Genomic DNA, 23,720 nt, shown 5'->3' with positions numbered 1-23,720 from the left:
AGACTATTTCCTGCTGGGATATATCGAAGTATGAAATGCTGGACAGGATAATTCTTTCTCACTTTATCAGCAAACTGTTGTTGATGTGAGCCCATCTGTCTATACTGTATTAGGAGGAAGGGATTTTTACCTTACTGGATGGTGGGACTCCCGGGAGCCAAAAACTCCCATAAAGCAAAGTTAAGTTACTCCCAGGCTTCCCATCTCATTCATTGCAGTGCAGGTGAGGGGGTATGCTGTACTTAGGAGAGTTGCCAATACTGGAATGATGGGGTAATGGGACCAACTACTTCTCTGTGACTTATATAATTGCTTCCTTCATGTCCCCCTTTCAGGCAATTACTTCTCTTAGTTACTGTTGAGGAAAGCTTAGAGATGCTTTCTTTAGTTTCAGATTTCCGTATAAGAACTGTAGATCTAATGGGGTTCCCGCTGACCTAGCCTGGCTCATCAGCCTCTGGCCCGGGTGCTCTTCCTGGGCTGTGCTTAACTCTTGGCCAGGATGTCATGAGAGGTCCGGTTCTGAAACAAAATGAAACAACTCATGCCCAACTGTACTAGGACCCACTGTGGTACAGTCATTGCTCTTTGTCTTATTTTCCTTTGGGCTCTCACTGCTGGGTCTACCTAGCAAGACAGATAGAAGTTTGGCTACTTGAGGTGAACAAAAGGCCAGAAAATTAAAGCCAGACCTTTGGGCTTTGAAGACCAAAGGCATCTCCAAACTTATTCCATAGAAAATATTTTTATCTGTAGTTGGATTTTTAAAAGTAAGTTTTGCCTGTTATAGATTTAAAAATGAAACTTTTGGGGGTTGCTTATGTTTTGATTTTTATAATGTAATCTAATGAGATTCTCTGAGGTAAACTATAAGCTGGTATATATTCCTGGCATATTTTTGTTTGGTAATTTATGACTGTCATTCAGATTGCAGATGATATGATGCATTGTATAACAGCCTTTTATGTTGTGCAGCATCTATGCTGCATTTCCCTGCTTGGCTCTAGAAACAGGCAAAATGTAGATTTGTCATAAACCCCCTTGGTATATTTGCTTGAGCTGAAAAAGGCTACATGGGAAGGCACTGATGGATCTGGGAAGAAATCTGCGATTGAATATTTGAGCCCCCAAACTTATTTCTCTCCAGCAGGGGTATACAAAAGAAGAATGCTGTTGCTTAGGCTTTATCCAGTTTAGATAGGAAGATATTTACTATTATTTACAAATAGATTATTGTAAGGATAACCAACTAATGGATAAACTTTCTTTTGATTTCCATATAGGTGACATGCTACGTCTACGGACTGTCTTAGAAGCAATTCAGAAAAACATCCACTCTTCCTCTCTGATCTTCAAACTGGCTCAGGATGCTTTTAAGATTGCCACACCTGCTGATAGTAATGCTGATACAACACTACTTAATGTGGCACTAGAATTGGGGCTACAGGTAAGGACATTAATAATCATCAGGAAAAATTAAGTATTTCCAAATCTTTGTGCGAGTTTGGAAACCTGCTTTGAAGTGACATTAATGAAATGTCCGTAAAAGCCAGGGAAGAGTCTACTGAGATGCGTAGCTCAGATCTTAAACCCTCATCCTCCTTTCTTACAGAGAATACTGTCCATTTAAATAATTTAACCACACTTATATTTCTCAACCTGAAGAGTTCAGAACAGGCATACAGTTCCCAGATGGCCTCTAATCCAGGCAGTTTATGAAGCTAGAAGCCAGACCTATTTATCTTCAAAGCAGTTCTCTAGTTATGATATGCTCATCTAGGAGAATGCAACCATTTCTTTGCATATCACTGGTGGGTGAAAAATGATTCTCTACTAATTTTTACTGTTGCAGGTGATGCGCATGACCCTATCAACATTGAACTGGAGACGGAGGGAGATGGTGCGATGGCTGGTGACCTGTGCTACAGAAGTTGGTAGGTATTTTCATGAACTCATCCTTAAAATGAAGACTGCAGCCTATAGTGAGTATACTTCAGCCTTTCCCAATGTTGGCTGGAGGTTCGGGAGCCATAGTCCCCAAACACTTGGAAGGCAGCAAGTCGGGGGGGGGGGGCACTCATCTACATGTGTGGTATATTCTGTTCCTATAGATTAGGATGCTATTGAGCACCAGTTGTCTGGATGACAACTAATATCCAAATTCATGACAAAGATGAGTGATTTGTAGCTCATTCTATGTGGGCATAAGGAAAATAGTCTATTTCTCCCAATATTGGCTCCCTAGGTAGCAAATATTGAAGAATTTAATTGTAAGGAAAACATACCAAATAAAGATAGTAGGATAAGTTTCCCCAAAGATGTCATTTTCCAGCTGGACTCAGACAGTAAGTAGCTCAAATTATAGCAATCTTGGTGAGTAGCTCAAACCTCCATTGTAAAAGAAAGATAGAATAGTACTAAATTGGACAGTGATATGCTACTTTCAAGAAACAAAAATTTAATTGACTGCAGTATTGGTGTCCTGACAGAATCATGATCATGTGCTATTGGTCCAATCTGATCAAAAAGAAAATACAATTATTGCTCAGCTTACTTGCCACCATTGTGTGCACCTTGCTGGTTCTTCACTACTGGCTGAGCAGTTCATTCTTTCTTGCAGGTGTTCGGGCCCTGGTCAGCATCTTGCAGAGCTGGTATTCACTCTTTACTCCCACTGAAGCAACTAGCATTGTAGCAGCAACAGTGATGTCCCACAGCACCATCTTGCGTCTCAGCCTGGACTATCCGCAGCGAGAAGAACTGGCTAGTTGTGCTCGCACACTGGCCCTGCAGTGTGCCATGAAAGATCCTCAGAACTGTGCACTCTCAGCTCTTACCCTTTGTGAGAAGGACCACATTGCTTTTGAGACTGCCTACCAAATTGTTATAGATGCTGCATCCACTGGCATGACTTATTCACAACTCTTCACCATTGCGCGGTATATGGAGCACCGTGGCTACCCATTACGGGCTTTCAAGCTGGCATCACTTGCCATGACACACCTCAACCTTGCCTATAACCAGGACACACACCCTGCCATCAATGATGTGCTTTGGGCATGTGCACTCAGCCATTCCCTGGGTAAGAATGAGCTGGCAGCCATTATTCCATTGGTGGTAAAGAGTGTGCACTGTGCCACAGTGCTATCTGACATTCTGCGACGCTGCACTATGACAGCACCAGGCCTTGCTGGCATTCCTGGCCGCAGGAACTCTGGGAAACTGATGTCAACAGACAAAGCACCTTTGCGCCAACTGCTGGATGCTACAATAAGTGCTTACATCAATACCACACACTCCCGTCTTACCCACATTAGCCCACGGCATTATGGGGAGTTTATTGAGTTTCTGAGCAAAGCTCGGGAGACTTTCCTGCTGGCTCAGGATGGCCACATTCAGTTTGCGCAGTTCATAGATAACCTTAAGCAGATCTATAAGGGCAAGAAGAAGCTCATGTTGCTAGTGCGAGAACGATTTGGATGAACTTCTGCACTAGGGAAAAGGAAAGAAGAAACCCTGATCATTGTTGGTGGAATCATGCTTACCAGGCAAGACTAACTGTAGTTTTCATCATAGAAAATTTCCCAATTCTTTGAGGAACATAAACCAAAAGTAGCATGACAGGAAGAGTTTGCTTCCCAATGACCACTTACTTGCAAACACTTCAGCAATACCAAAAGGCTAACTAGGAAATTGAATACCTCTTTCCCAAACAGCATGGTGGATGGAGGCGGAAAAGCAGCCAATATGGAAGCACATTGCTCAGCCTCTTGTGCTGCCATCTGTGTTCTCAGCTGGTGGGTTTTGAGATGTGCATCCTGCCATGACTGGCAGTTGTCACCATTTAGTGCAGCCTTCTCCAACCTGGTACCTTCCAGATTTGCCAGACTTCAAACTATTTGCTTGGCTGGGGAATAGAATGAATTGACTCCAGCATAGCTGGGGGGGCACAGGGCTGGGGATGGTTGGTTTAGTATGTGTGCAAGTGTGTGTGTGTGTGAAAATCCTTAATTAAAAACCTAAAGTTAACGGTTCTCAGGGATTGCTTTACTAAAAGTAACAGAAGCATTTATGATATTGTAAATACAATAGTATATGTGTCAATTATTAAATTGTAAAGTTCTAATTATTTATAATTATTTTTTGTTTTTGTTTGTTTGGGGATACTTGAAATGTGTTGTGGGCTGGGCTAAGCATTTCCAAACATGAGAAATAGGAACATTTCTCAGGTTTTCCCCAGCGTTGCTGGCAAAGACAGGTGGGTGGGGTATGACCAATGGAAAATAAACAAAAGCTTGAGCAGACCTACCACAACACACAACCTTGGAAGAGAGGAGACCAAGGTGGCAACCGCAAAGCCAGATACACCTCAGCATTTCAAGGCCATCAGGGTGTGGACTTGGCCCCCGGGCTGTCAGCCACAGCACGCTACTTGACTCTGCTACTTTGTACCATGGTTCCAAGTACGGGATACAAAATGACCCCAGGAAGCTGGAACAAGACTGTGAGCCAGTTGAGCCCATAGTGTAAATACTCTATTTTTGGCCTTTCTCCACGTGCATATGAATTGATTTGTGCAAGAGTTCATTCCTCTGTGAATCTAGAAAGGGTTCTATTTTTATTTTATTTTTGTCATCTGGGGAGCAGGAGCAACCAGTCTGCATATGTGTCTTTAGTTTCAATTTCATTATAACTACTGTCTTTGCTGGCATCTGCTAAGGGTGGGGCCCTCTTGAGGACAGCTTTCTGCCATAGTTTCTGCTGCCCTATATCCCACCACTACTTTGCATCCATCTGAATTTTTAATTTGGTCCAACGAAATGGAGTGTAGCAGGAGCAAAATGTCTTCTTCCTTTTTCTAAATGTCTTTGTGTTCCCCTGTTCCAGTGCATCCTAGTTCTAAAAGGGGCAGGGAGGGAATGGGTGGGGCAGGGGTTAAGATGAAGTGTAGTTTAGGAAATGTGGATTAAAATTACCTACTGTCTGGCTCCAATTTTGTTTTTTAAAAAAACCCCGAGAAACTGGTTCCAAGACCAGGCAAGCCCAACTCACCCAGTATTTGTTGCCATAAAAGTATCATTCTTCTGTCTCTTTATTTTGTATGTACAACTTCTTGATCTGATGTTTAATAAAAAAAAAAAAAAGGAAGACATTCATTGTATCACTCCAGCCCTTTCGGTATCAGTCCAGTAGTGCTGCCAATCAGAAATCATGAAAAGGATAGCCAAAGGCAATCTGTGTTGCTACTGAGATGGGAATAGGGAGAGTCTACAGTTCCATATTCTTCCTTTTCCGGTATCAAGAAGATATTTGCATATAAGCTAAAAGGAGGCTGATTATTCCTTCCTCAGACATAGGGTACTTAACCTGCAGAAACAGACCGTTCAGGCATATGTGTGAGGTATGTCTCCTGCTTTTCATATGCTTTGAACTTCTTCTCACATCATCAGCACCACTCTTGTGGCACTTCTGAATATTAAAAACAACCAAAATAAAAAAGTATTGCTGCAAGAAACAGATGGGTAGGAAGCAAGATGAGACACAGCCAAATCCTGCACAGAAGGGCAGATGAAGTTCAGTTATAATAAAAGGTGTTCACTGATTGTCGGAGGCACTTGGATTAGCTTTGTAATCAGTAGGAGCGATTTGGGGATAAAAAGTACATGCCTGGGGCAATACATGTTTCATAATGAATCCACTTTCTATTCCTTTACTGTTCTCACAGTAGGAACTGAGAGGAAGATGATAACATATGCTGTGAAAAACCTGCACTACCCTGTTCCTTTTGCCAGTTCCTGCAGCAGTCTTTATAGCTATTACAATGAGAACCTTTCTAGGAGGTTACCTCTCAATAACAGTAACATTTGCTTAGCAGATGATCCATTTCTTTTCTTTTTTCTTTTTTGCTTAAGGACAGTTTTCTCCAAGTCTCTAAGAACATTTGTTCAAATTGCAAGAATGCATGTGCACAGCATCCACAAAAGCCCCTACGTGTTCTGGATTTATGTCAGGATAGAGGCCATGACCCAAGTTGGCAATGTAACGCTGGGAGCCAAAGCCTTCCAACATGCTTTTTACCAGCTCCCCGATCTTCTCCTGTGGGAAGTGAAAATGATTAGCAGGCAAGATACACCATGTTTTCAGCCTTCAAAACATTAGACAAACAAATGGTCATAGTTGACTATAGTTTGTGACCAACCTATGCTTTGGAAACAATCTGAATTAGGTACAACCACCCTTTGCTCATACTAAGCATCATTCTGTGAATGGGTTAGGTAAGTGAAGAAAAGGCAGTGCCTTCAAGCCAACAGGATGCTTTCAATAACAAAAGCATGGTTTGAAGGTCATTGATTGGGCACTTGATCCACAGCACAGAGAAACAGTTGTAGCAACAGCCCTTTGACTTTCATTAACCTATGGGCGAGATTTTATTTGCAATAGGAAAGGTAAGTACCTTTCCTATAGATACCCTTATCCGTAGCTATAGTTAATTTAATTGGGTTAGGATTTGAAAATTGTCTTTAATTTGTATCTGGACTCCTATGTCAATGAAAGGTCTTGGTTACTTGTATATTTTTACCAAAAAGTGACCAAGAACATGGGTTTTCAAACTTTTTCAGGCTGTAGAACTGATTAAAAACAAATCCCAGAACTCTTGATCAAGAGGGGCAGGGCTTCTGAATGTCAGCTGGCAAGCCCTGTCCATTACACTGTTCCTTAATGGCTAAGAGGGGAAAAATCTTCCTACAAAGGACTGAGGGTTAGTCACTTTTGCAGACTTTTTTTTTCCTTAGAGTTTCCTTAAGAGTTTTTTTTTCCCCCTTACTCTCCGCAAGGGACTAAGGTAAAATTCTCTGCATCGGAATTTTTCCCCTTAATCCCTTGTAGACAGTTTTTTTTCCCTTCATCCAGCGGAACCCATTCAAGTTCCATGGAACCCAGCTTGAAGAAACCCAAGCTAGAAAACAAAGGAATTGATACAAGAAGCCACTGGCTGCAGGAATTAGCATAACCTGAGAGTTACAAGTTAATGCATGTTTCCTTACCTTAGATGCATATAGGGCACATGGATCCAAATTCCCTTGTAAGGTAACATTTTGTCCTGTCCGCTGACTGAAACAGGAAAAAAAGTATTAAAGTGGATGAGAGGCATTTAACCAAGATAAAAATGGTTTTTGGACTTCGTTGCCTCAACATGCAATGATACTTGCTAATTTTAAAATAAAATCTATCCCTCAGAAGCTATTAAGAACAACAGCAGGTCTCTTAAATTGAAGTTAACGATAAGCAAAGAAATGCCATTTCTATCATGTTCTGCAGGAAAACCCAGGTTCTACTCCACTCTCAGCCACAGAAACTGAGTGACTTTGAGCCAATCATTCTCTCTCAGCCCAACCTACTTCACAGGGTTTTTTTGGGGTTGGGGACAGCAAGAGGGAGTTCTGTATATGCCACTTTAAGCTCTGAATGAAAAGTAAGCTATCAGTCAAATCCATCCATCCATCTTCTTGCTCGGCTAACTCCAGTTAAAATGCTGGAGCAGATGAAAGAAGTTACCCACAAAAGCAATTCTTAGGTAGCTGAGTCAGAAAAGAAAATTAAAATTTCCCCACATGGTATCTTGTCTTCCTTAAATAAAAAAACCAAACTCAATTTTCCAAAGGAAGAGCAAGAGAACTTTCTGCCCTATCTGTTGCACTGCATTACCCTAACCTGTCCTAGAAAACCTATCTCCATGCAAGGGTAACATTTCATGCAGAGCCTATGATTGGCAGCTTTACTCAGCTTCAACTACCACCCCTTTACTTTTCAAGTATCATATGTGAGAGGGATTTGACTTTTATGACAAGCTACTCCATTACTACAAAACTGAGGAAGTATGCCACTGGAAGAGATGACACACATACAGAGTTCCCAAGGGAAGACAGCCCATTTCTCACCGAGCATCTTGGGGACATATGGTCCAGTCCAGGCTAACCACTTCATAACCAGATTGTGCCAAATCCTCCAGTGCATAGTGTGCATCTTTGGCAAAGATAATCTAGTGGATAGAGAGGGGAGGAGGAGAAGATAGAAAACGATTAGGACTATGTGGATAGAGTTACGAACGCTTGGTAATATAGGAAATTCTGTATGAAGAAAAGTTATATTGTGTCATGGCTTAAAAAATTGTGCATGGTGACACATTTATTTGCATATTATCTTTTTTCTTCTAATTAGACACAGGAGAGGTGAAAAAGAAGCTTCTATAAAGAGTAATGGAAGTGCCAGCCTCCTGCCTACTACCCGATTATGGAAAATCTGCACTATAAAACCAATCTCTGAAATGCCAGCATTACCCCCAGTTATGGTTTGGAGGGGGGTCTCATGTACCTTAAAATCCAAATTCTTTAATTTAGAAGTCTACTTCATATTCTTTGTAGACTGCATTCTGTTTTGGTAAGTCAGGAAAAAGAAGGTACAGCAAAGGAGACTGAAGGAAGAGAGAGAATCTCAAGTATTTCCTTTAAGGGTTATTCTCTTTCATTGGTTACAAATCAGCTATGGCTATGAACTTTTTGTAATAGCAGAGCCATATGTTTTTTAGTATTAGCTGTTGGGATCCATAACTAATTATACTCATATCCTACTTGCAGGCACCCCAGAGCCATCTGAATGTTGGATTATATAGCTCTTAAGTCTGATCCAGCAGGTTTTTAAATTTTTACCTATATTTTTCTCTGTTCTACTTTATGTCTTCTAGAAAATGTCTGTTAATGGTCTTTCATTCATTGAGAAGAATAGATGACAGGTGATATTTGTCTTTATGATAAATGGAACGCTATCATTCTGGACAGAATAGCTTTAAACTCTGGCTGATAATTCAGGAAGAAGCTAAAGGAAACAGTCCCATCTCTTACCATTGGCACCGTAGGGAGAGCATTTTCTCGCAGCTTATTCTTCACTCCCTTGGCAATGGACCGAATGAATGGGAGGGCAAACTGTGCAAACTGCTCTGGCCCCAGATGTCCTGCGTGGGACTCAAAAATCTGCAGAGCCTGGGAAAAGAGACAACCAGAGAGCCAGAATGACTTCCTGGTGAATAGCTTCTCTCCCCCTCTCCTTCCTGTTTAACTGGTAGGCCCTCCCCACTGTACAATGCATTCACTCCAACCTGCCCTGGCATAGAACATAAAATTCTAGTCAATAATCTAGGATTCTTCAACTGGAACAAATCTATGTCTCAATTGTCTTTAGATGTCCCCAAACATGTATTTAGGAGAAAGTTACACTGAAAAACTCTTAAGGTTCATTGTTCTTGTCTTTGTTGAAGGTTTTATTCCAGGATTAGATTGTCACATGCTAGCTGCAGTTTTTAATCCTATTCTCAAGTGAAAGAATGCAGAGGACAAAGGTTGCAGTTCCCATATATTTGGTATAATGTAATAATGGGCTTTAGGTGGAGAGAATCTATATCAGTATGTTCAAGATGGTTTCTAGTCATATGGATAGATCTCAGTTTCATCTTAACACTAACCACAGGCACTTGGAAGAAGGGCCAGGAACAGTCATCAGACTCTTACCGTCCTGGCTGTATATATGAACCAGGTGCAAGAGGTCACCTCTTGAAACATTTTTGGAAGAATAATAATTTGGGGGAAGAAGAATAGCTCCTCATAAAGCCAGATCAAAAATCTTGAAAGTTGAAGGTGACTAGTACTTCACGTATCGTTTGCTATGATACAGAATTGTGCTCTATGCAATGCTATCAAATTCAGCTTTGATCTGTCTTCATGAGCTCCAGAAATCTATTCTTAAAAACAAGAGAGAAAATACAATCAGATATTTATGAAAAGCTATGTTCTAAGATTAGTAGCCTGAGCAATACAGTACTGATTTATTGATTCAATGATTTACCCTTCCTTGAAGGGATCCTTTTCTGCAGAAAGATAAAGGGAATAGTACACCTTCAGAAATCAAGGACCGACCTACTTAATGAACTGTGATACCTACAAACTTATGGGCAGAGACTATTCAAGGTCCACTCACCTGAGCACCTGCAGCCACCTGTCTCACCAGGTATTCCACAATAACATCAGTCAATAATGTGAGCAGACGATAGCTGGCCTCAGGATGCCGGTAGAGCCAAGCCTTGGCTTTGGCCATTGTGTTGGAGCCACCACCCTCAATCATATAGGCCATCAAAGTCCACTAGGAGTGAGAGTGAGCAGAAAGGAAAAGCACATATTAATAAAAAAGTCTATTTCCAAAGCTTATCATGTCCAAGCTAGCTTGTGTAATTACATGAACCCTGCAGAAACAGTGAAGCAGTTCTACTCTAAACAGATTCCATGGTTGGCATTGCACTTTGCTCTCTTCTAAAAACCTATCAACATTTCTCTTACACTCTGTTCATTTTGGAGAGCTACACAACCCATCCAGCAAAGTACTTAGCTTGTGAAACAATTAGTTTTCATGTCCAGCCAAGGCTATTGGAATGGAATGCAGTAGATAAAAAACCCATCCGGCTTAAATCACATGCCACAAGATAAAACTGATAGATCTTTGTGGAGTAGATGGCTGGCTAGCCAACTGATCAATCTATTAAGTTAATGGCTGAGGAGCAACAACATAACAGGTCAGGCTGGAAGTAATAAAGAACCAAGACATTTTCTCCTTCCTAAAGACTTGTCAAATGCTGCTGCCAAAGACTCAGAACCCTCCTGGCCTCAGATAACAGCACAGGTGTCTAGCATGCTCCTATGCTACCCAGTAGGAAAACACAGAGATTCAGACAGGGATTTCCTGTAAGATATGTACTTCCAAATAACTGTACTCACTGGGGCACCGGAGAAGCCAATCAGGGGTACCTTCCCCTCCAACCTGTGCCGTGTCAGTGTGATTGCCTGGAAGACGTAGCCCAGTTCTGTTGCCACATCAACCTTCTGCCGAAGCTTCAGTAAATCCTCTACTTCCTTTAGAGGTTCTGGAAATGTGGGGCCTTTTCCTGGCACCATTACCACTTCCATGCCCAGTGCCTTGGAGGCAAGAAGATATGGGATATAACTCATTCTTGATTTTTAACATTTGTCAGCTTCTCTTCCCCCAAGTACAATCATTAGCAATATATCATTGTCCCCAGCCATTTCTTTTACCTGAGGCACCACCAAGATGTCAGAGAAGATGATGGCAGCGTCAAAAGGAAAGCGTCGTAGAGGCTGAAACCAAAGACAATGGTGACAACACATGCTAAACTTGTTTTTAACTAGACTTGATTTTAACCAGACTTGATTTATACTTATATATTTGAAATAGAGATGCAGAATCCAGCATTCATGATGGTAATGAAACTATTTGAAAATATAAAGCAATTTGATTGAACATTCAAATTCAGAAAGAAAGTAAAATGGGGCTAGGATTTTATATCATGCACAGTAGCAGCCATTCTGTTTGGAGCATTTTTCTATATGAAAGAAAATTAAGAAACCGTAACTGCAGGCCGCTCCAGAGGCAGCCTTAAGCGTTTCTTGGATAATTAACAAACCCAGCACTGCTGCATCAATGACACAATTTTGTCTACCATGCATACATCTATTGTGTACTAGAGAATTTCCCTATAGACCAGTTTTATTGCTTTTCAGAATCCACATCACTTCTGATAGTACTAGACTGTTAATATTATTCATGTTCTACCAATGAGGCACCATCCTTTTAAACACATGCTGGAATTCACAGGAGGTGCAAAAGCGCTTAACTCAACAGGGGGAAATTCTTGTAAATTTGGAGTAGAATATAGTTATATAAAATGTGACAATTAAAGAGGATCTTCTCAAGAGCTACAATTTGATTGGAGGGTGACAATAATTGCGTGCACGCACTCCAATCACGCTGCCAGAAATGCTGGTAATCCTGGGGCAATGTGCTGGATGGTGAGGTTGCTGACATCTTCAACTTTGGGTCTAATGAAATGGAAAGAAAGGGAGAAGTAATTCGGTTCAAGAAATTTGCCCCTGACTGACTAGGCAAGCCCTATCTTTCCCTCCCTGTACATGTGCACATGCAGACGCATGTAATGCTTTAGTTACTAGGGGATGATATTCTTCACAGCTTAAAAATTGCTGCTTAAATACCTCTGGGCCCCATCAAATCTCTCATGCCCACTTTTATGTTCCACAATCCCCCTGCCCCCCTCCCCCAAAGGAAAAGCCCTTAATGAGGAGGAGGAGGAGGAGGAGGAGGAGGAGGAGGAGGAGGAGACCAATAAAAAATAATCGGGGGCAGCACTGATTAGCAACACCAACAATTTAAATCAGGAAAAAAAGTGAAAATGCACATGATTGGAAAACCATGATGTAGCTCAGATAAAGATGATTTACAAAGTTGCCAATGAAAAGTATTAAAAGATCACAAAAAGCAATTGTTTAAAAATAATTAAAAGGATGAATATTAAAAAGTAATTAAAAAAATTAAAAATTCTATGTTTAAACCAAAATTACATTCAGATCAAAGAAAAAGACCAAAATAAAATGAGATTAATGTGCGGAAAAAAAGAAAAACCAGTTTTTTTTAAAGATGTGAATATTGTAAAAACAGACCAAAGTAACATTTAAGGTGATGCTGTCATCCTGACAATGAACACTGAAAAAATATTGACAAGTTGTTTAACAATGTGAGAGAAAACAGAAGGAAGCATTATATAAACACAATATTAAAAAGTGGAAGAAGAAATCCCAAAGCAGTCAGCAATGCATATAAGTGTTTTGCAGGCAAATAAATGAAACTTTAGGCCATTAATATGTTTTCAAAAAAAAAGACAAAACTACATTGGGTAAATACAGATTAATGAAAATAAACCTAATGAAAATATTCAAAATTATGTTCTGATAGAGAACATTAAGAAATATAGGCAGTATATCAGTGCAATCAAGATGAATAAATAACAAGAAGGAAAGGAAGGAAGGAAGAAGGAAAGACACCCAGGATACACAGACATTAAACAAGTGGAGCAGAGGTAACATTAGAAAAGAACAAAAGAAAATAGGCTTAAGAGGTAAGTGACATCCTGAACAGAACTGAAGTCCTGAACTTCAGTCCTAATTAAAAGCAATGTAAAGCTCCTTCCAGGGCCCTCCATACTTGCAGAGTGAGTTCACAGCATGTCTCTGGTGATCGACAGGTTGCAAAGAAATCCTGAGCTGCTCGAGTCTCACGGAATTCTGCAAAATGATTAGAAAGTGAACGGTCCCTGAGAGTGTGTCACACCCAAGGAAAACAGGCCTTGGCAGCAATTCTACTCATGTTAGTTGACTGATTATGTGCCATGAAGTTGGTGTCAACTCTTAGCAACCACATAGCTAGACCTTCTCCAATACCTGTCCCCAACCTGGCCTTTCAGGTCTCCCAACAGTACACCCATCATCAATGTAACTGAGTCCACCCACCTTGCTGCTGATCATCCTCTTCCTCTCTTTCATTCCACCTTTCACAGAATTATGGGTTTCTTGAGAAGCTGAGTTTTCACATAATGTGTCCAAAATATGATAGTTTGAGCCTGGTCATTTGTATCCTGAGTGAGAACCCTGAACTGATTTGTTCTATAACCCATTTTTGGTTTGTTTTACTACCCATGGCATTCTCAAGAGTCTACTCCAACACCAACGTTCAATACTCTTTCTATCCTGCTTCTTCAAAGTCCAGTTAGTCACATGGCTAAACCATAATGCATTCAGTCATTTAGTTTGTGGAAATTGACCAATTGTAGTTTATAAACTATGATTTAGCCTTAGCATTGTATGTGAACCCAGCCAATTATGGCATATTCAGCAAACTCTGGCTTACACTATGTATGAACCAGACCTGAAATGTTTTGAGGAAAAAGATCCAGATGCCAACAGTATCTGTCAATGTTTTTCAAAAGTAGCTGGATTTTTCTTCCTGACTCATCTAAAGGGAAAAACTATTCACTTCCAGAATCCTCCCTAGAATCTGACCTTTAGAATATTCTTTCCCTTGCCCTCTTCCTATTTGCCTGAAATTCACTCTTACCTCATATTTCATGGCTAATATGTCTTATTGATATAAACAGTCCATATCCATCCCAAGAGAGCCAGTTTGGTGTAGTGGTTAAAAACCAGGAGACCATGTGTTCTAGTCCCACCTTAGGCACAAAGCCAGCTGGGCGACCTTGGGCCAGTCACTCTCTCTTAGCCCTCGGAAGAAGAAAGCAATAGCAAACCACTTCTGAAAAACCTTGCCAAGAAAACTGCAGGGACTTGTCCAGGCAGTCACCAGGAATCAACGCTGACTCAAAGGCACCAAAGAAAAACAAAAACTACCCCAAAATACTACCAATCACTTTAAAAAACCCACAAGGTAGAGAAAGAGCTCTCATATCTAACCTCCAAAATCCAGATAACCACTAGATGGCACCAAAGAGTTGGGTCCCTTTTCTCTTTGTTGCCATCTAATGGCTATCTGGACTTTTACAGCTCAGATATGGTAGTTTGACTAGACAGCAGAAACAGCATCACTGGGACTATAATTCCAACCAGCTCGACCAATATGGCCAATGATAAGGAATGACGGGCACTGAAACCAAATGATATCTGGAAGCCATAAACTGTGCACCTCTTCTATAAATTCAACTCATCCCTTCTGCTTTAATTACCTGGCAGATATCTTCCTGCCTGTCTCATGCACCAAACAGGAGTGTATTTTGTCTCTTCTCCTCGTGCTGCTCGCAAGAACACATCATTTTTCAATTCAGGAAATCCTGTAGGGCTAGTCAGAGGAAAGCAAAGGCAAAATGAACATAAAATTAATGGTTTCTGCCATAAATACTGTGGTAGCTGATTGCAGCGGGAAAACAACAACATGCATGGCTTTGGGAAATCTTTCCAAGCTCTCTACCAACAGTGGCCATGAGTGAAGTGACATGCTGCATCTGTGTATGTGCATTTCTGCTTCCTCTCACATGGTGTCTGTGCACTAGGAGCACATAGTGGGCTCCATATGTACTCTGGGGCACATGACCAGGAGAGAGCAGGAAGGGTGCTGGGAATAGAGCAACTGCAACATAGGGATCCACTGTGGGAATGTGTTCAGGGTTTCTTTTTCTCTGCGCCCCTGGCTGGGTCCAGCCCATTTTTACCTTGATCTTAATTTTGCCAGCTTCTGTGCCTACCAACTTTGGTCCCATGCTGTTCACTTTTCAGAGGGTTATCTTGCTGACAGACTGTAATGGTAGGGTGAGAAAAACCTTGAGAAATGGGGTGGAGAGATGCTGGCTAGGGAACGGTCAGATAAGAGAGGGCATAGCCCGCAGCTGTACAATGGGCGGAGCAAGAGGCTCAGAAGGGACCCTCCCTAGCTTCTCAGGCTGTAAAGGAGACGTGGGAGATCTGTACTTTCTGACTTGCAAGATTCTGTTAATGTAGCCTTACAATAAAGTAGAATTAGTTTATCTGGTCATGTTTCCTGACTGGTCTACCTGGTAAGGCTAACACAGACAGACAGGCAGGGTCCTAGCCTCTTCACATAATTTCTTTCCAATATTCCAAAGGATTGGAACAAATAAATAAGGCAAGGAAACCATAGCTTCTGGAATTCTTTCCAACACCTTTACCATCAGCAGCCTTGGGAAGCATCTGTATTTTCTCCCGTGTAACAAAGTAATGTGTGGTAGCTGTGTGCACTTTCTCCCCAGGCACTAAGCAGGTTGTATGTTTACCTGCTGCCTTTGCGTGTGTGTGTGTGTGCATGCATCCGCACACACACGCACATATATAGAGAAAGAGAGAGCTCTAATTAAGTGAGTGCAGATGTAGGTTGCCTATGTTTGTGTGCTCTCCCCTTGTATTGCATCTGAGTGTATTTGTTTGTATGCATACCCTGGGAAGCACAGGGTGGATGGCATACACTCTGTTCTTGGTCATTGGCTTATGAAGAATGCAGAGTTAAAATGGAGGTCCCACAGAGATGTACTACTGTATAATCTTTTTCTGCGTTTTTTTCCTCTGCAGTCCCCCAGCTTGCTCTGATCCATTTTCAGACTTAATCTTCCTTTTGCCAGCTTCTCCCCAGATATCAAATTAAGTTCCATTCTGTCCCATTTTCTGGAAACCATCCTAGTGATGGCCAAATAGACAGAATTCTGAGTCCCCTTAAGTAACTTCTTTCCAACATTCCACTGGGGCAGAAAGCCTGAAGGAGTCCCATCCAATGGCTAATCCTTTAAATAAAAATATGAGGTCTCAGTTCTTTTCCTTCCAATTAAGGCAAAAGGAAAGCATTCTGAAAAATCTTCTGAAAGATTTTCCAAAGTATTCTTAGCTCTGATCCCTAAATAAGTGTTATAAAATAAGTTTTACCCTTACATGCAAACTGCGAGTTCTGAATATAGCATTTATTCTCCATCTCCTGTTGATATATATCCAAATGCTTCTAAACCCTGCCTTGGGTTTTGTATTTGCACTTAAGTAAACAGTTCTCAAATGAAAGCAGGTTTTTCTGTGTTTCTCAAGTAATATAAGACAGATAACAGGAAGTAAATGGCAGCTAAACCATAATTAAATCTTGCAACTGGAACCTGAAAAAAATAAAGGTGTTTACTGGCTGTTTCTTTTCTCAGCCCCAGGTCCTTCTCTGTACTTCTTACAGGCTTTTATTTCCTTACATTAAGTATACAATCCAATGCTTCAATCCAGAAAACCACCCTCCGCATACATATCCCAAACTATCCCATGAACTGTCATTAATTATCAGTGCCAGACACAAACACTTGTACTAAATGAGCAGTGAATTATATAACCTATTCTAAAGCCCTTCCACTATACTACCATTTCTACTCACCAGTTCAAAAACAATCCACAATCATCTTCATTTATGTTGACTCAGAAACACTTAGAACAAAAAACTAAAATCATTGCCCAATCTAAGCACCCATCTGAAGGATCTGCAACAACCAAATAACTCCCCCCCCAAAAAAAATGTCTCTTCACACAAAATGAAAAGAAATTTAAAAATTTAGTAGCCTGACTTTGTAAGGGTTGGTCCCCTGATAATAGAAATGGAAAACTGACTGAAGCCTGACAATATAAACCTCTGCTCCTTTGCTTGGGCTCCTGAGGCAGAGATGCAAAGCTGTCAAGTCAGCAATCTCCTTGCAGGACCTATTGGGAGGGGCTGAAGTTTGGGGTTGGGATGAGGAAAGAGATTCCTGTAATGGGGAAAAGCCCATCCTCCAAACTCTGCAGAAGTCCAGTCTTTCCTGCTGAAATCTACTGTCAAAGCAGTTTCTCTTACACCACAGCTGAGCTAAGGGTAAATCTCCTCAGCTGTCAAAGAGACATAACAGTTTAGGATTACACGTGTAGAGTTTATCCAGAAGCAGCTACAGATCTCAGGTGCCCCTAGTCACTATGCTACTGTCACAGAATAGCAATGATTTTTCTAAGGTAGCATACATATCATCGTTTTTTCATTATGAGTAATGTAGAATAGCAGTTAACTCTTGATTACCTGCTTATATTATCAACATAATTGGTCAGAGGGAAAAAAAAATTCTAGGAATATTAATGTTTTAAATGCAGGGCGATTCTGAAACAAATTTCTCTAAATTCCAGGGGCTTATTCCCAGGTAAGTGTCCTTAAGGTTCTAACTTAAATGGTCCGTGCATCATACAAAAAACTCTACATTTTTACAATCCCCTTCCCTGAAATAGAATTGTACTGACCCACACATTACACCATCCCAAATTTAATTCCTGTTCAATCACTTATGTCATCAGTTAATTCAACTACTTCCAGAAAAATGTATAATTTTTTTCAAATAATCATTTCCTCCAAATGTAGTTCCCTTAAAAATGCAAAAATAAAAGAAATACTATATCCAAGGACAGCTGCCAGGGTCTTATGAAGCTGTGACTCTCAGAATTCCAACCATCTTGGTTAGAAAGTCTGCAAGTTGAAGTATCAACACACATTGGGAGGGCAAACACCGGGGAAAGCTATTTTTTCTAAAGAGGTTTAAGATATAGTAGGTGAATTCACTATGTAGGCAGGAATCATGTATTGACAATGATTGCAGAACTGGGACCTTATAAAGGGTACTTTGGACCTCAGATTAAACTGGACTATGCACCTGTACTTTTTTATCGCAATAAGAAATGTTCTTATTTGGAAATATCACTTTTACAGCCCAGTTCTATCATCCCACTTCAAAAATAAACTTCATTGAGAACTTAATTTCATTCACTGTATATGTTACATAATGATTAGATAATATTTTCACTCTTTTCACATTTATATTTCTATTTCAGAAGGAAGGTAACATGGAGGGCAGCCTGTAATGTTCCAGATGTTGTGAATTGTAACTCTCACGTTCCCTGACCATAGGCCATGCCAACTGAGGCAGATAGGAACTGGAGTCCAACAATACCTGGAAGGTTACAGGTTCTCTTTCCTTGAACTAGGGAACAATTGAAGAAAAAGGGAGTTTCTCCAAATACCATGCTCTTGGGCTGCTTCCCACACCCACAGACCACCTCAGAAAGGGGACAAATTAGACATTTGAGCTCCCTAATTTTTCTACAGCAGAACAAAACGACCGCTGAGACCTAGTGTCTCTTCTGCTATTAGTATCTATTCGCACATTAAAAGCAAGTAGGACGAAGGATAATGAGCTCCTTTAACAAAGCCCTGCTTATCGTGCTTGACACGGTGTTCAGCTCAGGACGGAATGGGGGTTTCTAGCTGGCTCTTGCTTATCCTGCGTGCTCAACTAAGCACTAGCACACCGGGGCTGCAAACCACTAGATTTCTCAGCAAGTGGTCTCCTTGCCCTCGGCCTGGATTCCAAGGCAGCACGTCGGCGCGTGAAACTACTGCTGCGCCTACTGAAGACATAAGGACTCTGCCGCATGGGGTGGAAGGGAAAAAGGCAGTAACTCCATTTCCCGGCGCATAACTCGGTGCCTCTGAGAATCAGAGTTGTGCCTCCCGCCCCTCAATCCAACAAGCACCCCAATTCCTGCCGGACGGCTTTGGGCGCCTTCGTCACGCCCCCTGATTTGATGTACGTCAGTGCCCTCCGACCGAACACACAGCAGCCTTCCCCAGCTTGGTGCCGTGCAGGTTAGACTACAATTCCCAAAGTCCTAGCGGCCATAGCTAACGACCGCGAGACTTGGGAACTATGGGAAGTGTAGTCCAGTAATCTAGAGGGCACCGGAACAGAAAGAGAAATGCTGTTCGATTCCGTTCTTTCGCCTTCGCAGCCTCTACTCACACGACCATCCCGTTCTTTTCCATCTTGCCCTCTACGCTGCAGTCCGCGTCTTTTTCCCGCCCCTGCTGCCTACCAAAATAAAAAACACCCCTCCCCTCGACTTCCGGATTCTTTTCCCGGCTACCTAATTGGTGCTTGTAGGATCCTCCCAAGGCTTGCGTCAGAAAAGCGGGGCACTGTTACCGTAATGACTGCTGTGGTAGTTCCGGGGCAAAAAGGGGAAGGCTAGCGAAGGGTCTGTTCGCACGACGGTCTGAACCATAAGCTGATCGTACGGGCTGGATTCGACTAACACTCATTTAAAATATGACTGGCAGTTTGGCTCAATATGTTGTTCGAACAGCCATAGTGGAGCCAATGTACCGTGCTAAATTCATCCAAGGAATTGCGTTAATTTAATGAACCACTCTCCTGTTAACCATTTGTGCATCATGTAAACACCGTTTTCTGTGATGAGGTTGGGTGTGACTATATAACTTTTCAAATATCTAAATGTTATGTTTACTTAGAACTGAGTCTCTTGTAGTCAGTGAAGCTTTCTTCCAGATGAGTGTGTTCAGGATTACAGTTTATATGTTCTTAAAGAAGCAGGTCTATCAGTGCCTGTGATTTAATAGTCAAACAGTTGCAACACTCATATGACAGATTTACTAATGCATGTAACTTATTGGTTAAGAACAAGTTGAAACAAATATTGCATATATAGCAAGGAACTTTTAAATATAACCTTGTCATAGCAAGTAGACAGTCTCTATGTTGTGAAACATCACTGAATCCAAAGTCAGATCATTGACACAGGATTCTAAAAAGTCTAAAAATAAATTTAAAAATAGGGGTACCAGATCTGGACTGCAAACATCTTGACTTTCTTTGCAGCCATCTCATAATGGTCTGGATTTTTTCAACTCAGATCTGGTAGACTTAAAAAAGATCACCGAGAGATTGTATCAAGAACTGAACTTGCAACTTTATATAACAAAACTCTGGGAGTCTGATTATGAATTTCTGTACAGGACTGGAAAAAATGTATCTTACGAATATTTTATAAAAATATTCCGTAACTTACAGTATTTTGTTTCATCTTGCTCAGACTATCTCTCAACCCAAGGTTATGTTTTAGGTCAATCAATTAATTAAATTATAATTTATGAGCAGCAAACAGAGAACTGTTTTTTCATCTCTTTGCTGCCATCAGGTGGTTACCTGGATTTTTGCAGTCCTAGCATGGCAGCAAAGGGTTAGGGTATGTGTGTAAAAGAAGAAATACTTTGCTACTGGGGGAAAAAATGCTCAATTCTCATTTTTTTGCCATTTTTAATCTTTAGAGATCCCTCCACTTCCCCTCCAAAATTCTCCCAAGTGTTGAAATTATCCTCAACTTATACACATACTATTTTAGCAATATAAAGCTGAGCACTTGAAAATTAAGTGTGCAATGTATCATATTTTCAGTGAGTTGTGGATTCTCCAGCCATAAAAAAAAGTTTGAAACAAAGAAACTAATAAAACTGCCTTTGACCACACCTCATATTTTTATCTATAGGATCCCAAATGGTGCTGTGGTTAAGGCCATTTTTATCTGCAAGCAGAGAGCACAGTGTATCTGTGGAAGAGTCATCCATAGTTTTTATCAGCTTGAAGCAGGGGTGGCCTCTTTCAGTTAACACAGGAAAGCATCGCACATTTCAGAGCTCAGAACTTGTAATATCCCCCACACAAATAATTACCAAGCATATACTTAATAAACATATATTTAATTACCAATATTCTGCAGAGTCATATGCAACATGCAATAAAATTGATTTCTAACATAAGCAAAACAGACCTGAGTTTAAGACTTTAGTCACCACCAGCATTAGCCAAGGCATTTTGCTACCTGAGGTAAAGTGGTAAATTTCCCCTTCACTGATGCCACATCATGGTATATCACACCCAAGATTGGCCAAGCTCTTTTATTACCTGATGTGGAGAAATCCTACCACTGCCTCTCCTTTCACGGCACCCAAAACCAGGAGATCAAGATAATAGTCTCACATAATCTAATGACATAGTTTCGGTCTTCATCTGTTTGGAAGTGCCTTGAAAAAGCTATACTATATTCTTCCCTTTGGATGAAGCCCTAAACTGGTTCCAATATGAGCTCTAAAAGTAAATGATTTCCATATTCATTTTAGAGGCCTCAGTGAAGGCTAGATCCTCAATAACATATATTAGTCATAATTTGCACACTACAATTTGTACTTTTAAAAAATAATTCTGGTAACAGCTATCTCTCTTTAAAGTTTTTCTCCCTTTGACTCAGTAGCCCACATTTGAGAAAATAATTATCCTATAAGAGTTGTAGTTCAGTGGCAAACCATTTGCTTCTACAATGTCTCAGTTCAATCTTTGGCATTTATACAAGGGAGATGGGAAAAATCTAAAACCCTGGAGAATTACAGTCAGCCAAACAAAAGTGCTAAACCAGTTAGGGCAGTGTTGTCCAAACTTGGCCACTTTAAGATGAGTGGACTTCAATTCCCAGAATTCCCCAGCCAACCAGTCAGTGGCCAGAAGTCCACTCATCTTAAAGTGGCCAAGTTTGGACAACCCTGAGTTAGGCGAATGGGTTGATCCAATATGAGGCAGCACATTAGGTCTCTAATCCACAGGAAATATGGTCTAGCACCTGGGCTTCCCTGAAAGCAAACTGCTTGCTGAAATATCAAGGTTAAGAGAGGTATTTCTTTCAATCATCCTAGAATGTTATTGAGAAGATAAACAGTGCTTGATTCTGGGAGAGAAGAGGCAGAGATGGCAGAATTAGCATGGGAGTCATTGATCCACTAGATTAGGAAAGCACAGGCTGGATTCAGAGACCACACTAAACCCAAAATGGAATCCATCCAGTATAATCTTGTCCTTGCAGGTTAGAAAGCTGCATGAATCCATCTGATTTTGATTTATTCAATAAGCCCAGGTAATAATGTGTCATGTGAATACAGCCAGAGCGATGTACATATAGTTCCTCAAACCAGGGCCAGTCTTATCATAAGTCAGAGTGAGTCAAAGGCCTATGAGGCACTGAGGCATTGGAGGACAGAATCTGTGTGTGCCTGTGTGTGCCTGTGTGTGCGTGTGCACACACGCATGCACGTGCCACATAGCCCACTCGGTTCGCCAAAAACGAAGTAACTGTCTACAGATATGATCCAGCAGAGGCTCTTATGTGGCATGAACATGATAAATGATAACATTAACTGAAGGTATAATTCACCATTGTTTTTTAAAATTGTTCTTAGTAATTTACTGTGGTGGTTTTTATATATAATGTCCTCTGGTGTTTCAGATATTGTCTATATATCATAAATTGATAAGAGTCCTGTTGGATTGCAGCTGGATATAAATGGATTGAATAAAATAAAATACATATCAGCAAAATACATATATAAAATTCAAGTGCCAATCTAGCCAGTTTCTACACCTGGAATGCCAGTGGGAAGTCATACTGTCCTTTACTTCAAGCAGTAAGTTCTTCTTTGGACCACCTCTCAGGAGCAATGACACCCACCACTATTTCAGCATTACCAGCTCAGAAGATGGTCTCTCCCTCCCACTCTGTGACACCTCCAATTAAACTCTGAGGGGAAGCTCTAAAAGACTGTGGTGAAAGTGAGACCATCCCTCCCTGCCCCACCCATCAGGGTAGACCAAGTTGGATGGATTACTGACAGATGGATCCAAAGACAGCCCTTTTCAACTTGTCACCCTCAAGGCGGGACTTGGGCATCCCCAAAAGGATCCTGGAAATTCTAGCCCTGAGGACACCATGGTGGGTGGGGGGAGCCTGTTCACACAGAGTGGTGGGTTCAAATCCACTTGACTACTGGCTACTTCCCAGAGTTGTGGAGATAAAATTAGGGGAGAATCCCAGGTAAGCCACCTCTTGTTCTTTCAAAAAAACCCAGATATAAAGGCAATAAATACACATTTTTTTCTGGACGAGTTAAAATTTTGCCGTCTGCCTTGCTGTTTTAAACACCAGAGGTACTTGTTTTCCGTTGGCTATTCATATTAACGAAGAAGCAACTAAAATGTGGACAGATGCGTTACCCAATAAATGCCTTTCCTTTCCAACCTTTGGACCGAAGCCTCGATGCAGGAACCAGGGTTGGCTCTTATTCCTTTTTTTTGCTTGCCACTAGTATTAAAGTCTCGTGCCCATAAAGGTTGTGCCCGCCGCAGACATAAGCGATGGGTGCGATACCCTTCTTGTGATTGGATGCATAAATTCGCAGAGGCAACTGTCAGCCATCGGTCGGTAACCTAGCCCTAGCCCTAGCCCTAGCCCTAGCCCTAGCCCTAGCCCTAGCCCTAGCCCTAGCCCTAGCCTATTTGATGGGCAAAAAGCACGGGACAGCCAAAATAAGCAGACGCGATCGATCGGTGTGCGAAACACCCTGGCGGGCAGAAA

The 23,720-nt window shown here is 41.2% G+C and overlaps 2 protein-coding genes across 2 annotated transcripts in view; one reads left to right on the top strand and one right to left on the bottom strand.

Moving 5' to 3' along the window:
* The window catches only part of ZSWIM5 (zinc finger SWIM-type containing 5), a 144,634-nt gene extending 141,151 nt beyond the window's left edge, over nt 1-3,483 (top strand). Inside the window, exons 12-14 of the mRNA XM_007420221.4 lie at nt 1,284-1,447; nt 1,853-1,934; nt 2,621-3,483. Coding sequence (XP_007420283.2) covers nt 1,284-1,447; nt 1,853-1,934; nt 2,621-3,483 — 1,109 coding nt within the window. The remainder of the gene's footprint in view (nt 1-1,283; nt 1,448-1,852; nt 1,935-2,620) is intronic.
* A 1,588-nt stretch (nt 3,484-5,071) lies between these two features.
* Nucleotides 5,072-19,367, bottom strand: UROD (uroporphyrinogen decarboxylase). The gene is made up of 10 exons (XM_007420219.4): nt 19,268-19,367; nt 14,648-14,760; nt 13,117-13,196; nt 11,136-11,198; nt 10,821-11,018; nt 10,030-10,191; nt 8,901-9,038; nt 7,941-8,041; nt 7,047-7,113; nt 5,072-6,096 (listed from the first exon to the last, which is right to left on the bottom strand). Exons 1-10 carry the CDS (start codon nt 19,288-19,290, stop codon nt 5,932-5,934), a joined length of 1,110 nt encoding a protein of 369 aa, XP_007420281.1. The 5' UTR covers nt 19,291-19,367; the 3' UTR covers nt 5,072-5,931.
* Nucleotides 19,368-23,720: the final 4,353 nt, after the last annotated feature.

This window comes from Python bivittatus, unplaced genomic scaffold (assembly GCF_059951505.1).
Source record: "Python bivittatus isolate LINGU-HERP-01145 unplaced genomic scaffold, Pbiv_v1 ctg000700_np1212, whole genome shotgun sequence".
Classification (NCBI taxonomy): Eukaryota; Metazoa; Chordata; class Lepidosauria; order Squamata; family Pythonidae; genus Python; species Python bivittatus.
Note: the sequence above shows the minus strand (reverse complement) of the source record. Positions and strands in the feature narration are given on the sequence as shown.

Bases quoted from the DNA above. Each gene is read 5' to 3' on its own strand.
- UROD (XM_007420219.4), bottom strand. From the start codon at position 19,290: ATGGAAAAGAACGGGATGGTCGT. The intron at 11,199-13,116 runs GTATGGAGGGCC...CTTTGGTTTCAG, and splicing joins GCTGTGAACTCACTCTGCAA to CCTCTACGACGCTTTCCTTT. The intron at 9,039-10,029 runs GTGAGTGGACCT...CTCTTTTCCCAG, and splicing joins AGGTGGCTGCAGGTGCTCAG to GCTCTGCAGATTTTTGAGTC.